The 15,116-nt window shown below is 41.9% G+C and overlaps 1 protein-coding gene across 7 annotated transcripts in view; it reads right to left on the bottom strand.

The window, feature by feature from the left end:
* The window catches only part of CPEB1 (cytoplasmic polyadenylation element binding protein 1), a 94,868-nt gene that overhangs the window by 25,954 nt on the left and 53,798 nt on the right, over positions 1-15,116 (bottom strand). For 5 of the 7 annotated variants that reach the window (XM_041753680.1, XM_041753679.1, XM_041753674.1 and 2 more), the window contains one exon: positions 967-1,155. In XM_041753680.1, coding sequence (XP_041609614.1) covers positions 967-1,120 — 154 coding nt within the window. In that variant the 5' untranslated portion in view covers positions 1,121-1,155. Of the gene's footprint in view, positions 1-966; positions 1,156-1,366; positions 1,468-1,526; positions 1,723-15,116 lie in introns of those variants that run through there. The other 2 variants (XM_041753676.1, XM_041753678.1) reach the window with 2 other exon arrangements.

Raw genomic sequence — 15,116 nt, forward strand, 5'->3', positions numbered from 1 at the left:
CTGCCCCACCCCCACTACCTTTCCATCTTCCTAAAGTATCTGCTGCTAGTACTCTTTTTAAGACACAATTTATATAAAGCAAAATACATGGATTTTAAGTTACCTATCATATTTCCTAAGTTCATTTCTTGCTGAATACTCCAAGACTTGGTCTGGTCAACCGTCCCCTGTGTACCACAAGAAGGTAATGAACGGGCACTGGGAAGGTCTTGCCAGAAGCAGCTCAAGGGGTTGCCCAGAAGCCCCTTCAATCTGTCCCCATCAAATCCTCTCAACGCAATAAGGGGTCCAGGGTCCTAAAGGGGAGTGGCTCTTCCTCCTCCATCCATTTGGTTGCCCTTCACACAAAGAAAAACAAAGGCTCCGCAGCTTAGACTTACTCCACCCCACTGACCCTGCCTATCTCTTTCCAGGGTCAAGACTCTCACCCAGATGGTAAGTCAATTCCAATATCCTAGTGCCACCCAGCCTCACCTGAGGTTAAAATTATTCCCCTGCCATAATTCAGGGACCACCTATCTTCGTATACAGGTCCCTAGTTTTAAAAACCACTGAGAAACAGAATCTGGACATCCAGGGATCAGCCCCTCTGGTCCCCTCCCCCACCTAAAAGTGTTTTGCTTCATCATCTCCAAGACAGGCCTGGGCTCGAGGAGGTTAGCTGGATCTTTTCTGCATTAAGACTGTCACCTTGGGGACCCTTCTCAGGGCTACCCCAGGTGCAGACTAATAACTCCAGGGAATTTATCAGGGTAAGTGGAAAAGCCATGCCTGCCTTTACAAGCAACCATCTGTCCTGCCACACTCACAGCCAGCATTTCCATCTCTTGCAAAACAGCTCCATGTTGTATTGGGGTGGGGGGGGGAGTGATGCAAAGGGGAAAAGAACAACTGTTGCTGTGGATGTCTTTGCTCACCACCCCATACACCCCCCCTCCCCCAGCCAACTCATTTTCTGGCACTCACCCGAGTGTGTGCTGCTCTGGGCTGAGGAATCCGAGTCCTGGGTGCTCCAGGGTCGGTCGCAGCCTGTGAGACTGAGGGACTGCAGGCCAAGGCACAAGTCATTTGCATCTGGGAGGCCCCGGGAAGAATCTTGCGCAGAGGTGGGGAAAAGCATCCTGCTTGCAACTGTTTCTTCAGAGTCCTGGAAGTCTGCTTTGGACAGGAGGACAGCAGAAACCTCAGAGTTAAGGGCTGTTTTCCCCAGTATTATCAACAATAAATATTATTAATAATAGTTTCCCCAAGCCCAAGGAGCAGACATCCAAGCTGGCTGGATGCTGCGGCCGGCCGCTGCCTCTGCACTTTTGGGGGCGTTAGAGCAAAAGCAGTTGCCATACAGCCCCCCTCCCCACAAACACACCCCTATCCCGTCTGCATTACAGACTGGGCCAGCATGTGATCAGGCTGCTGATGCTTCCCGCTGCCAGTGACATCAGCCGGCTGAGCCGTGCAATAGAGAGCGGCATCATCCCTCACAGAATGGGGGAGGAGCAGGAGGGGACGACAGGGAGGAGACTTGCCTCCCCGGGAAAAGATAGCACAACAGCTACTTGGAACAGTCCGGGTGCAGTGCCGGTAAGTCAGGGTTCTGAGGCAGCGCCCTCCGGTCTCCAGCAATGGTGGCCAAGCGGCCCTCGGGCACCACTGAAGTCCTCTCTGCTGACAGCAAAGCCAAAGCAGCCGACTGCCTGCTCGTGTAGCTCTGCCCTCCTGCCCCTCCCTTCCCCTCCCTCTGCTCTCCACCCCCAAACCCAAAAACACTCTAGTCCTGGACTCTCTCCAGCTGCTTGCTCAAGCCCTGGTTTTGCAGCCCAATGCAAAGCTTCACAATCCTGCTAGCAAAAATCTGTGTGCTCCAAGTGGCCCCTAAGCAGCACCCTGACACAGCAGTGTTTACCACTGAGGATAACCTTCAGGAAAACACTGCACACCTGGACCCTGGGGACCACCACCTGGTGCTACAGGCTTGTCTACAACAGTTCATCACAGAGAAAAGGGGTCAGCTTTGGCAGAGGGAAGGGAGTCACTGGGCTGCTCAGGTGTGTCCCATAACCCACATGCGGCATAAGCTGTGCCCTGACCAGGACAATTCCGCACCCCAACAGGATGGGCACAAGTCAGGAGCACACACAGGTTAGGTCCAGCTCCTCTTCACTCCTGCACCCACAGGGACAGACTGGGGCCACACTAACAGTTTCAGAGACGTGGAAAGGAGAGAAGCAGTCCCAGCATTCTGGGTGTCCAGTGTTCAGGGGCTCCTACTACCCGGCCCTGCTGACACCCTTCCCTGGCCTTCCGAGCATTCAGAGCTACACTGGCCAGCTGGGAGGCTCACTGATGTCTCACTCAGGGTGCTGCCCAGGACCAAGGCCCTGCTTCTGTGCCACTCACAGCTCCGGCCACAAAGTCCAGCTCTGCCCAGAGATTCCAGAACCTCCGCCATTTGCTCTTTGCCAATGTGCTCGCCTATATCAGTCCCTTTCCATCATGACCTGTAGTCACAAGGCTTCCCCACCAAAAAAAGAGGGTAGAGCAAAAATCCCAGCCTCAGCAGACAGGCCGCTGGCACCCAGACCAGGCTGGTAGCACCTCGCCTCGAGTGTCCTCCCATGCTACACGAGTAGTAACCAGATACAGGCAGCAGGCCCACCTGGGACCATCCAACAGAGTCCCAGATGGGCGGTGCAGGGATTATGCTGTTAGCCACAGGAGAAGCCAGACAGAGCCACCTGCACTGTCTACCCTTACGTCCTTAGGCACTCAGGCAGAGCAGAGAGGGGAAAAGTGACCCGTCCATAGCAGGGACTCCTCCCCTTGGAGGTGGTTTTTTTCCATTTTTTGCTTTCTCTCTCTCTCTCTCTCTCTTTTTTTTTTTTTAAGAGCTTTGCTGCTGTGTCATCCATCCACGTTATTCCTGTCTGGCTGTAGATACTCTGCTTGCTCCCTGTTTGTTAAAGCCCTGCTCACCACTGCACCATGCTGTTGTCCTCACCCCAGAACACTCACTCACTCCTGCTTCTCTATGTTCACCCTTCACACAAACTAAGGATATACTTTAAAAATAATTTTTATGTACTAATCACAAAAATGTGATGCTACCTTTAAGGCGATCCACATTTAAGTACCCATGTCCCATAAACCAGCTATCCATATAGTCCCTTCCACCTCACGGTGAAGCCTCCTATGCCTAGAAGCTACTGCCCCCCAACCTCTAAAATGAGAGTATTTGTGCCCGTGACTACCCCCATGCCCCTGGCAAAGAGAATCTAATCACCAACTACACTGCTGCCCAAAGTCTCTTGCGACAGACCAACACTATCAGTACCACCAGAAACGTTATAAACACAGAATCTCAGCCACCTCCCTAAAACCTACGGAACTGATCTACATTTTAACAAGATTCCCAGTTGATATCTATGCACATAAAAGTCTGAGCGATACTATCTATACAACTTCCACAACCTTCACACCCTGAGCTAACAGACCCAGGCCCGGGCAGCAGGGCTCATTAAGGACAATGACGGCTACACACATCTGGATGCTCCAGAATCTAAACACAACCCGACCTTCCCGCCCAGCATCCCTGCTACAAGCATCACCCCTGGCCTTATCCAGACAATTTCCATTCTACCATTTCCTCCAGAAAAAGGCTTTCACTACCACTGCAGGATTCCTTCACTAGATAAAAAAATAAAAAAAAAAAAATCAATGGAACCCATACCCATTAAAATGCTTAATGTAGCAGACTGGGAAAAATTGAATAGCTTTAAAAGTCTGATAGGGCACCCCTGGTGGCGCAGGGGTTTAGCACCGCCTGCAGCCCGGGGTCTGATCCTGGAGACCCAGGATCGAGTCCCGCATCAGGCTCCCTGCATGGAGCCCGCTTCTCCCTCTGCCTGTGTCTCTGCCTCTCAGTCTCTCTCTCTCTCTCTCTCTGAATAAATAAATTTTAAAAAATACTTATATAAAAAATAAAAAAAAAAAGTCTGATAGATCTTGCTTTTGCTCACCAGGTCTGCCACTGTGTGATTTCAGCCAAGTTACTTAGCATCTCTGAGTATCTTTTCATCAGGATCACATAAAGTGTCTGGTACACTGCCTAACATAGTATTTTATCAGTATCTTCAGTAAGGTGACCATATAATTTATCATCCAAACCAAGGCATTTCTGAGAAAGGGGGTAAATTTTAATAATCACACCAGGATGAACTTCCAGTTTTATTTTTTTTTTTTTTAATTTTTTTTTTTTTAATTTATTTATGATAGTCATACAGAGAGAAAGAGAGAGAGGCAGAGACACAGGCAGAGGGAGAAGCAGGCTCCATGCACCGGTAGCCTGATGTGGGATTCGATCCCGGGTCTCCAGGATCGCGCCCTGGGCCAAAGGCAGGCGCCAAACCGCTGCGCCACCCAGGGATCCCGAACTTCCAGTTTTAAAATAAGTTAGAGGGATCCCTGGGTGGCGCAGCAGTTTGGCGCCTGCCTTTGGCCCAGGGCGCGATCCTGGAGACCCAGGATCGAATCCCACGTCGGGCTCCCGGTGCGTGGAGCCTGCTTCTCCCTCTGCCTGTGTCTCTGCCTCTCTCTCTCTGTGTGACTATCATAAATAAATAAAAATTTAAAAATAAAATAAAATAAGTTAGAGATGAAGAGTACAGCATAGGATACTCAACAATACTAGTAAAGTAGTAGGGGTTAGACAGTTACACTGCTTACTGTGCTGAGCACTAACATACAGAACTGTGGAATCACTAGGCTGTACATCTGAAACTAACATCACAGTGTATGTTAATGATACTTCAATTAAAACAAAAAGGACAGCAAGCAGAGATTGTAGGTGAACTGGTAGGCATGATCACTCTAACCAGTTGTGTTCAGAAACATTTTACTCAGACTTTTTTAAGGCATCCCTATACCCAATGTGAAGCTTGAACTCACGACCCCGATATCAAAAGTCACACACTATACCAACTGTACCAGCCAGGTGCCCCTCCAGAAACATTTTACTCAAAATGCCTCCTTTCCAATGACTGCCTGATCCCATCTCTCCAGACTCACCCATTCTGCTCCATCTCTTTCCTCTGTATTGAAAGACAGTTTGAAAAATACTGTCAACACAGGCTAATACATGACATGAAGTAAGAGGCAAAAAGCAAAAGCTTTTCTCTGCTTCTCAAGCTCACAGTAGATGCTGGACAGGAGTCTGCCCATTTTTACTAAAGGCTATTCAAAATTTTTTGCCAAGCACCAACTAGGCACCCTGAAGTACTTTAAATACTGGTAACCAGTGCAAGACGAAGTGAAAATTCTCATTCTAAGGCAATCTATTGAACAATGTCTCTCAAACGCTTTTTTCTACAAGTTTCCTTTATCCATACTTACATAAAGCTTCTGATTTAAGTTTAACTTGGTTCAAAAAAATTGTTTTTAGTTTAGTTTAAAATTTTAAAATAATTTCCCTTTGAAAATGTCAGTTAGATTCTTTATGGTTAATCTCCCAAATTTCTTAGCAGCCAACTAATAAGGGAATAAATAAACTGACCCAAAGTTCAAAGTTTGCAACAATCTAAAATACGGCATCCCTTGGCAGACTCAAGATGCAGAGGTGAACCAGGGACCCTGGCTCCAGACCTTGGAGTGGCTTCGTCAGCTTCTCCATCTTCGTTAAGAACCTGTCTGTCCTCTCAGGACTTCTCTGCCAGCAGAACTTAGCACAAAATTTTTTAGGGTCCACTGCAGCCACCATTCCTGAGCATCTGGCAAGTACAGGAAGTTAGACAAGAACAGTGCTGGGAGGCCCTCACTTGTGAAACCATGAAGGCAGGCACCATATCACAAGGCAGATGGTGACTGCAAGAAGTTAGTTGAGGCCCATTGGACACCTGAATTGGCTTCAGAGAAAAGATCACAAGCTGATTCTAGGAAAAAGGAGACCTAATTTTGAGGAGGTGACAGGGAAGAAGGTATTTATTTGCAGGAGCCAAACCAAAGGAGAAGAGAGGTTGGAACCTCAAACTGACAGTCAAGCAACGAGGAATGTCTGAACTCTTAAACAGGAAACAATGTGCTAAAGGGCCTGGGATGAACCAGATATCAGAGTTAGGGAGGCCAGAGAGGCCAGGGATAAGAGGAAGAGGAGAAAGAGAAGGGATGGCTGGAGGAGGAGCTGGAGAGGAGGAAACCATGTTAAATGACATAAGCAAAGATGCATCTAATACCATGAGTAAAACAATGTGAAAATTCTGTATGCTGGTGGAAATTTTGGTAAAGGAACACAGAAAAATAAGAACAGCTAATGTGTGAAGTTAGCAGGCTGCTAATGGATTTTCCTTTAGTTACTGTACAATTATAACAATGCAAAATAAAATCTGTCCCTCCTTTCTTTTCCTTCTTTTGACCTGAAAGCAGCACACTATTATAGTTTGTTTAGCAACCACACTTGAGCTCTTTTATAAAATCTCAGCTTCACTCCCAAATTACAGTCCTCGGGAATAGCAGAGATAGGACATTGGATTGTTTGTCCCCATTACATTCTTTCAAATGACTAACTTTATAGTCAGATGAGTCTACTTAAGTCAATGATTTATGGTTCTTAAGGTTTTAACAAGCCTATAATGTAGCATTTCTAAGAATGTATTTCTAAAATGACTGTCTGAAAGACAATTTTCTCACCCAAAAATCCAGAAAACCAAAATGATGATTTTGAAAATCCATTTTAGTAACTTAAAGATAAAGTACAAACATGCAAAAAGTCAGCCATGTGTCAAGATCATTTAAACTCCTCTGTTTGAACTATGGCCCTTAATCACTCATAAGCCAGGGGAACTGCAAGCTTCTCCAGAGTAGTCCTCCTCAAACTTTAAGGGGCAAACGAATGACTAGGGAATCTTTCTGAAACACTGATTCAGATTTAGTGGGTTTGGGTCAAGCCCAGAACTTGCAATTTTAACTCCCAAAAGATGTCAACAGTCCTGGTATGCTGGCCACACTCTAAGTAGCACAAGTATAAAAGGGTTTTTCTACCCCAGATTGTGTCTTCCAGGCAATTCACCCCATTCTTACTCAACACCACTTTCTTCATGGTGTTCGCTCCACTGAACAAGTACCTTCAACTGCTCCCTCTGGCCTCTCAGATCAAAGCCAATCTTCAGGTCCTGGCTTACTTATTAACTTACTCTTACACTATTCATCAAACATTAAAGGTTAAGCTTGAATTAATCACAAGTCCTCAGAAGTTCACACTCTAGGGAATAATTTATTCTTAATCTGTGTGCTAATAAGTGAAACAATAGTTGAGGTGAGAGAACATACACGGGGCTAAGACATTCAGAGAAAACTTACATATGATTTTAGTTATACGTTAAATCACATTACAGATTAAGGTATGAAAGACAACCAATTCACTTTCTACGTCCCACCATGAAAATGGGATCATTGGCTTTAGCCTTGACTGCTTTTAATAATCTCTAAATAAATTCCACAAATTATTTCCATGATAGTAAGAAGTGATTTCCATCCTATTTCTTAAATACTAACAATGTTTAGAGATTCCAAAATGTCATATACCATGTTCACATACTAAAAGATTAAATATTGTCAAAAAGTTGATAGCCATCCACCAAAGCAATCCACGTGGTCAATACAAGCCCAATAATATATCTGGTCTTCAAGTAATTCAGTGGAGAAAGACCCTTTATTTTATTTTATTTTTTTTTTAGAAAGACCCTTTAACACACAGTACTGGAACCACCACAGATCCACAGGGAGAAAAATAAATCTTGACCTCGTACTTCACACCATATACAAGCATTAAATCAATATGGATCAGAGACCTTAAAAAGTTAAAACAAAGCTTCTCTAAGAAACTATAAACTATCTTTGTGACTTGGGGTGGGAGGAGTGCACAGACGAAGGTTTCCTATGAAGGATACTGAAAGCAATGATCATTAGAAGAAAAAAAAAGGGCAGCGATTTAGCGCCGCCTGCAGCCTGGGGTGTGATTCTGGAGACCTAGGATCGAGTCCCACATCAGGCTCTCTGTATGATGCCTGCTTCTCCCTCTGCCTGTGTCTCTGCCTCTCTCGCGTTCTCTCTGAATGAATAAATCTTTAAAAAATAAAAATTAAAAAAAAGAAAGAAAGAAAAAAAAAAGCTTTGGGAGGAGCCTGGAAGCATCTGCCTTTGGCTCAGGTCATGAGCTCAGGGTCCTGGGATGGAGGCTCCCTGCTCAGCAGGCAGTCTGCTTCTTATCCCTCTGCTCCGCTCCTCTGCTCCTGCACACATGGGCATGCCTGTGCACTCTCTAAATAAAATCCTAAAAAAAAAAAAAAAAAAAAAAACTTTTGATAAACTGAGCTTATCAAAGTTAAAAACTTCTGCTCATCAAGACACCATTGAGAAAATAATTGGACAAGCTACAAAATGAGAGAAAATATCCACAACCATATCTGATAAATGGCTAGTACGTAGAGTATATAGGAAATCTTAACTCAAAAGTAAAAAAAAAAAAGTGTTTTTCAAAAGGGCACAAAATACTGAAAAGGCATTTCACAAAGACAAATAACTGGTCAAACAGCACTTGAAAAAGTGCTCAACATCATTAGTAAAAGAAATGCAAATTGGACCACAGGGAACTACTACACACCCACCAGACAGATAAAATTAGAAAGACTATTCCACATTTTGTCAACATTTAATGTTGCAGATCAGAACTTCCGTGCATTATTAGATGCTGTACAATCACTTCTGAAAAAGGTCTGCACGCTTATCAACTAAGCATAACATTATTCTATGACCCAGAAATTCCACTCCTAGGTATTCAACCAAGAGGAATGAAAGCATGGATTTACAAAAAGGTCTGTGCTCGAATGGTGACAGCTTTATTCATAGTCACCAAAACCCAGGGACAGCTCATATGACCATCAACAGAGGAATAAAATGTGGCTGATGTATCAACTGGAATATGACCCAGCAGCCAAAAGGAATAAACTAATAGATGCAACATGGAAGAATCTTAAAATAATTACATTGAAAGAAACTTTACATAAATGGAATCGTATCTACATACTCTTATTTGAAGTTCTAGAGCAGGCAAAACTAATATATGGTGAAAAGAAATCTGGTGTTTACTTCTGGGGGAGGTAGAGGAGGAGAGTGGAGGGAGCTAACTAGGAAGAGGCAGGAGGAACCTTTTATGAGAGGATGGTAATATACTACATTTTGATGGGACCCAGAGTTGGGTGTGTGCATTTGTCAGGATGCATCTAGTGATCCATACAGGATTTTTATATTTCACTATGTAGAAATTTTACCTCAAAAAATTGTAAACAAATACTGAACATTAATGATATGCACACTGAAGTATTTAGGGGTGAATAATATCCATGTCTGCAACTTACTTTGAAATGTATGGTGAAAGTAAAATGAAGTGATAAATGGTTAAGGAGACAGATAAATAGGTATGTGGTAAGACAAACTTACAAAGTGTCAACTGCAGAATCTGGGTGGTAGGTATGATGGGTATTCACTTCATAATTCATTCAGCTTTTCTCTATGTTGGAAAACATTCATAGTAGAATGTTGGGGAAAATCAAGCAAGACTTCTGACAAAAGGTAAGTCTGACTGAACTCTGGTTTGACAGCAAGAACGGACTTTATTAGATTTTATGGTTGACATTTTCTATTAAGCACAGCAGGAAAAAAAAGAAAAGCACAGCATGTTAGAATCTATAGACCCAAGTACTGACAATACATACTTAAAGCAAGTGTAAGGTAAATAGTGTTTTAAGATACTGTAGTGGCAAAGGTGTATTTTTAAATTAACAATTTTCTTGACCCTTTAGGTAAATGGAGGTAAACAAGGTCTCTAAGTCAAAGAATGACAGACATACTAGTTATCTAAGACCTTCATAAAGCACTCTTGGTATACTTTCAAAAAACTGAGAAATTCAATAACTGATGACTTGGGTAACAAATCTTTTCACAAATTAGACGGTTTCCAGTTCCTCCTTTGTCACAAATATGAAGGAGTGAATGGAACTGTCAGCAAGTACAAGACTAAAAATAATGACAGATGTCTGATTTTTTGCAGAGAATTTGAGGAGTTCAAACAACTGAAAGACACTGCTCTAATAACTCCTTCATTTCCCATCTTTTTATTTATGTGAATAAGTTTACTCAGAGCACAGATTTATAAAAAAGCAAAAAATAGGAATATATTTGGTGCTGAAAACTCTGAGTCATTCCAGCAATAAGGGAGTCTTCTAAAATTACATGGGTTTTTTAAATGTCTCATCTATCTCATTAAGAAGCGTTTCCAATAAACAATCATTAAAGAAAATTTCATGAAAATTTGTAACATTTAGACTGTCTTAATCAACTATCCTAGCAAACCAAGGCTACAGCAATCCAGGACACTTATAGCCTTTTAGTCACAGAAAATAATTTAAAATTTCAATTTATGTACTGTTTTTGTTACAAAGAAGAATAACCTATGATCGACAAAAGACTCTTAAGTGTAAAATACATTAGGATAAAATTCCACAGGAGAAGCAGACTAGAAATATGAGGAAAAAAGAGGAACAATGAAAAAAGTGTCCTAATGTTCAAGAAAGGGTTTATGTATTTTTAAATAGATAATAGGTATTAAATACATCTATTTTTATTCCACTGGCTACTTTTTTACTTACGATGATATTTAGATATCAAATTAAATATGCAAGAAGTATGTTGTATTTTTAAAATATTTTTCACTGTGGTAATAAACTATAAATAAAATTTTACCATTCTGGCCATTTTTAGGTATACAATTCAGAGGCATTAAGTATATTTGCATTTTTGTGCACCTACCAGCACTATTATGTATTGCCAGAGCTTTTTCACCTCAAATTGAAACTCTGTACCTATTCAACACTAACCCTACAAGCCCCATCCTCAGTCCCTGGTAACCCACTTTGTCTCTATGAATTCTCTATTACTTTAGGTAACTCAGAGAAACAGAATCCTATATTATTGGTCCTTTGCGTCCAACTTTTTTTTTTTTTTTTTTTTTTTACTTTGTAGGATGTTCCAGGTTCATCCATGTTGTAGCATGTATCAAAATATACTTCCTTTTTAAGGCTGAATAATATTCCATGGTATGTATATACATTTTGTTTATCCACTCAACTGTCAATGGCCATCTGGGTTATTTCCACGTGTTGCCTACTGTGAAAAGTACAGCTGTGAATACCATTGTACAAATATGGGTTCAATTCCTTTATATATACACACATATACACACCTCTGATGGTAATTCTACATTTAATATTTTTGGGAACCACCATACAGCTTTACATACTGGCAGCACTAGTTTTATTCTATGATGCACAAGTGTTCCAAATTCTCCACATCCTTACACATACTACTTTCTACTGTTTTAACAATGACCATCTTAATCGGTGTGAACGGGTATCTCACTGTGGGTATATTGGTTTGTTTTTTAAAGATTTTATTTATTCATGAGGCAGGGAGGAAGGGAGACAAGCAGACAGACATAGGCAGAGGGAGAAGCCGGCTCCATGCAGGGAGCCCGATGTGGGACTCAATCCAGACATTCCAAGATCCTACCGAGTTGAAGGCAGATGCTCAACTGCTGAGCCACCTAAGCATCCTTGTTTGTTTCTAAATCAATAGGATGTATACAAACCAACGTTTTAAGATTGCGGCTACCTTGTTCATGGTTCTCCCAGACCATGTTTTTAAAAATCTCCCATACATCAGGTTTTTGTTTGATCTTTTTTTTCTTCCTATGGCATATAAATGGTCCCTAAAGGCAAATGCCACCCTCCTGCAGGATTCTGCTTCACTGATTAGCAATGGTCCACAGGTGAACATGTAACCCCACCTGGGCTTGAATAACCCATTCCCGGGACTACAGAGACTTGTCCAAGTATGGGCACAACTCACACCAAGCCACCTGGGGGTCGTCCTTTTTGCAATTTTTCTAATTAGACATAGTGGAGGAAGAACCACTTCCTGGCTTCATGCTAGAGAAGGCAAGCATAACCCCTTCCCCAGATAATGGGGCAATTGTGCAAAAGGAGAAAATGAAACCCACACTTGGGGAGAGGCCACAAAGAGACAGGATCTTAACATTGAAGGCTCTGGATTCAGTGTCCTTACTTAGTTTTCCGGCCATTTCTTCCAATTCTGTGAGGTATATACCAAGAGCCTTCCAACACATCTCGTAATATGCTAAGGTTAGTTCTAATCAGGTGTTTGGTTATTTGCAAGTAAGAGCATTCTGCATAATTCGGGTCTGTTAAGCAAGGATTGACCAAGAAAGTAATTCCTACAGGCAGGGTTGAAAGCTCTAGGACAAAAGCCCCCTAACACCCTGTCACCAAGTAAGAGTCAGCCACAAAGAAAAGCAGGAAGGGATCTAGGAAAACAGTTGGTTAAAACCTTTTTCTCCAGAGAGCAAACAAGGCCCAGAGAGGGCCAAAGTGACAAAGCTACTAAGTGGCAGAGGTGGGATCCAAATCCAGAGAACCACCTGTTCTCTTGCCTCTCTCCTACCGTGGGGTACTTTCCTAGATCTTTGCACTCATATCTGCCCCAACTCAGACTTATCAGTAAATTAGTGGATTCTCTTTTTACCACTTAGGTCCCCATGGAGCTTTGTACTAAACCCATCCCATCAAGGGTTCAATTTTTAACAATAGCTTCTCTCCTATTATCCTCCCCCAAATCTCCCAATTTTTCAGCAAAATGTCAAGTTCACATTCTGGTGTTTCCAAGATTCCACTGCCATGTGCGTGTTATGTGTATTATTTTTGAATGTGACAATTTAATTCTTCCCCATGGAAAACAAGAGAGCACTGCTGATTCAACCTAATTTATGGTTCCTGGTATGGCCATATATGAAACAGAGAGCTTGAAGACCCTGATCCAGAGTCTTGGAATACAACATGCTGCCAGAGGCTATGCCTGAGTTGCATGTACAACTAGTGTAATCAAAACACAATGAAGTGTGATGCTCTGCTGTTCAAATTTGGAGTTTGCACAGTTTCCTTAAACGTGACACCAAATAGAGACCCCTTACAGTGCCAAACCACAGCAGATCTAGAGAATATAAAAGCTAGTGATTTTTAAAAGGAGTAGGTGCTTTCATATAATATGGAAAAGAGGACTCTGGTACAAGATTTCTGGAAGGTGATCTGATATACACTCAAAACTTTGAAAGATACTTATCTGATAAGGAATTTTACTTCTAGAGATTTATGTTATGTCCAAATAACCAAAGATGTAGCCAAAGTTTTACCTTTAGGTACTTCCTACTAATGTTTAAAATACACACTTATGTAAGCAAATGGTCTCCAATAGTTTGGAATTCTTAACTTTTTTTTTTTTTTTTAAGATTTTATTTATTTGACAGAGACTGAGAGCACGCATGTGCACAAACAGGGTGCAAAGGCAGAGGGAGAAGCAGACTTCTCACTGAGCAGGGAGCCTGATGTGGGGCTTGACCCCAGGACCTTGAGATCATGACCTGATCTGAGAGCAGACACTTAACTGTCTGAGGCCACCAAGATGCCCCTGAAATTCTTAACTTTTTAAACCATGAACAATTTGGAAATCTCCTAAAGCCCATCAATGTTGAGAATAATGTTAAATATGTAAAATAATAGTAATTTTGAAGTAATGATGAGTATAGACATTTCAAAATATGTGCAATGACTAAAGAAATCAGATATAAAATGTCTGACCATCCAATGGATGATGAAGATTATTACCAAAGAATTAGGCCCTGTTACTATTGTGATTTGTTGCCAACATTTACAATAGATAGAAACACTACATTTCAGGTAAACATTGGTTAAAGATAAAGATGTATTCTCCTGTCCAAGTTCCTAGACTCCTTGAATTCTCTCCATGAATCTGGATTAAGAATCCCATATTGTGTCTATTTACACAGTAAAATGCTATGTAACTGACAGACACAGAAAGATTCTAGGGGCACCTGAGTGGCTCAGTGGTTGAGCGTCTATAAATGAAAATGTATAGTGCACCCTGCCTTTGGCTCAGGGTGTGATCCCGGGGTCCTGGGATCAAGTCCCCACATTGGGCTCCCTGCAGGAAGCCTGCTTCTCCCTCTGCCTGTGTCCCTGCTTCTATGTCTCTCTCATGAAGAAGTAAAATCTTTACAAAAAAAAAAGTCAATGATTATAAAAGATAAAAGAGAAAGAAGCAAATCATCATGTTGTGTGTTCACAAAGCTTTCAGTTTAATAAATATATATGTTAGAAAAACACTGGGTATGCTAAAATGTTAATGGTTATCCCTGAGTAATGGGATTACATAGGATTCTTTTTTGTCTGTTTTCTTCAAATGTTTTACCATAAACACATTGAAACAAGAAAAACATACAGGTTATTAAACAGGGTAAGGTAACTAAGATTTAATATTCCCTAAATAAAAAGTCTAATAATTTTTAAACAAGAAAAATCCATGTTAAGAGATTTTAAACTTCACACATTATGAGTTCAATGACAATACAAAATTAGAACTACAATTTAAATACAACAAACCATAGAATATTAAAAATAAAAGGAACTTTGGAGTCCACTTAGTCCACGCCTCTCACTTCACAGCAGAAACTCTCTCCCTGGTGCAGATTCTGGCTTTGACCCTTGACCTCTGCACAGCTCCCCATCACTGGACCTGCTGCTTCTTCAGTCAGAAAGAAATACAACACCTACATTCAGAAGGTGGAGTGCACACACTACAGTGGGAGTAGTCTTACCTGTGGCTCAAAACATCATCAAGCCTTCACTTTAAGTGGCAAAGCCCTGCCCTTCCAGCAGATGGGGATGGCATCTCACAGATCAAGGATTTTATAAATTCAACCTCAAAAACCCTACTTTACAAAGTGAGAAAGAAAGCAGACTCCATGGACAGATTCTAGAACAATCTCATAAAATGCAATCTCATAAAAATGCATTTCCTTCCTGGGACTGGAGTCTCAGGGTGGGTTTCCCCTCCCACTTGCTACCACAGTTCCTCAAGTCCAAGTATTGTTCTGTCCCAACCTCACTTAGAGCTCGACTGAGAATGTAAGACGGCATGAG

The sequence above is a fragment of the Vulpes lagopus genome, chromosome 4 (genome assembly GCF_018345385.1).
Source record: "Vulpes lagopus strain Blue_001 chromosome 4, ASM1834538v1, whole genome shotgun sequence".
Taxonomy (NCBI): Eukaryota; Metazoa; Chordata; class Mammalia; order Carnivora; family Canidae; genus Vulpes; species Vulpes lagopus.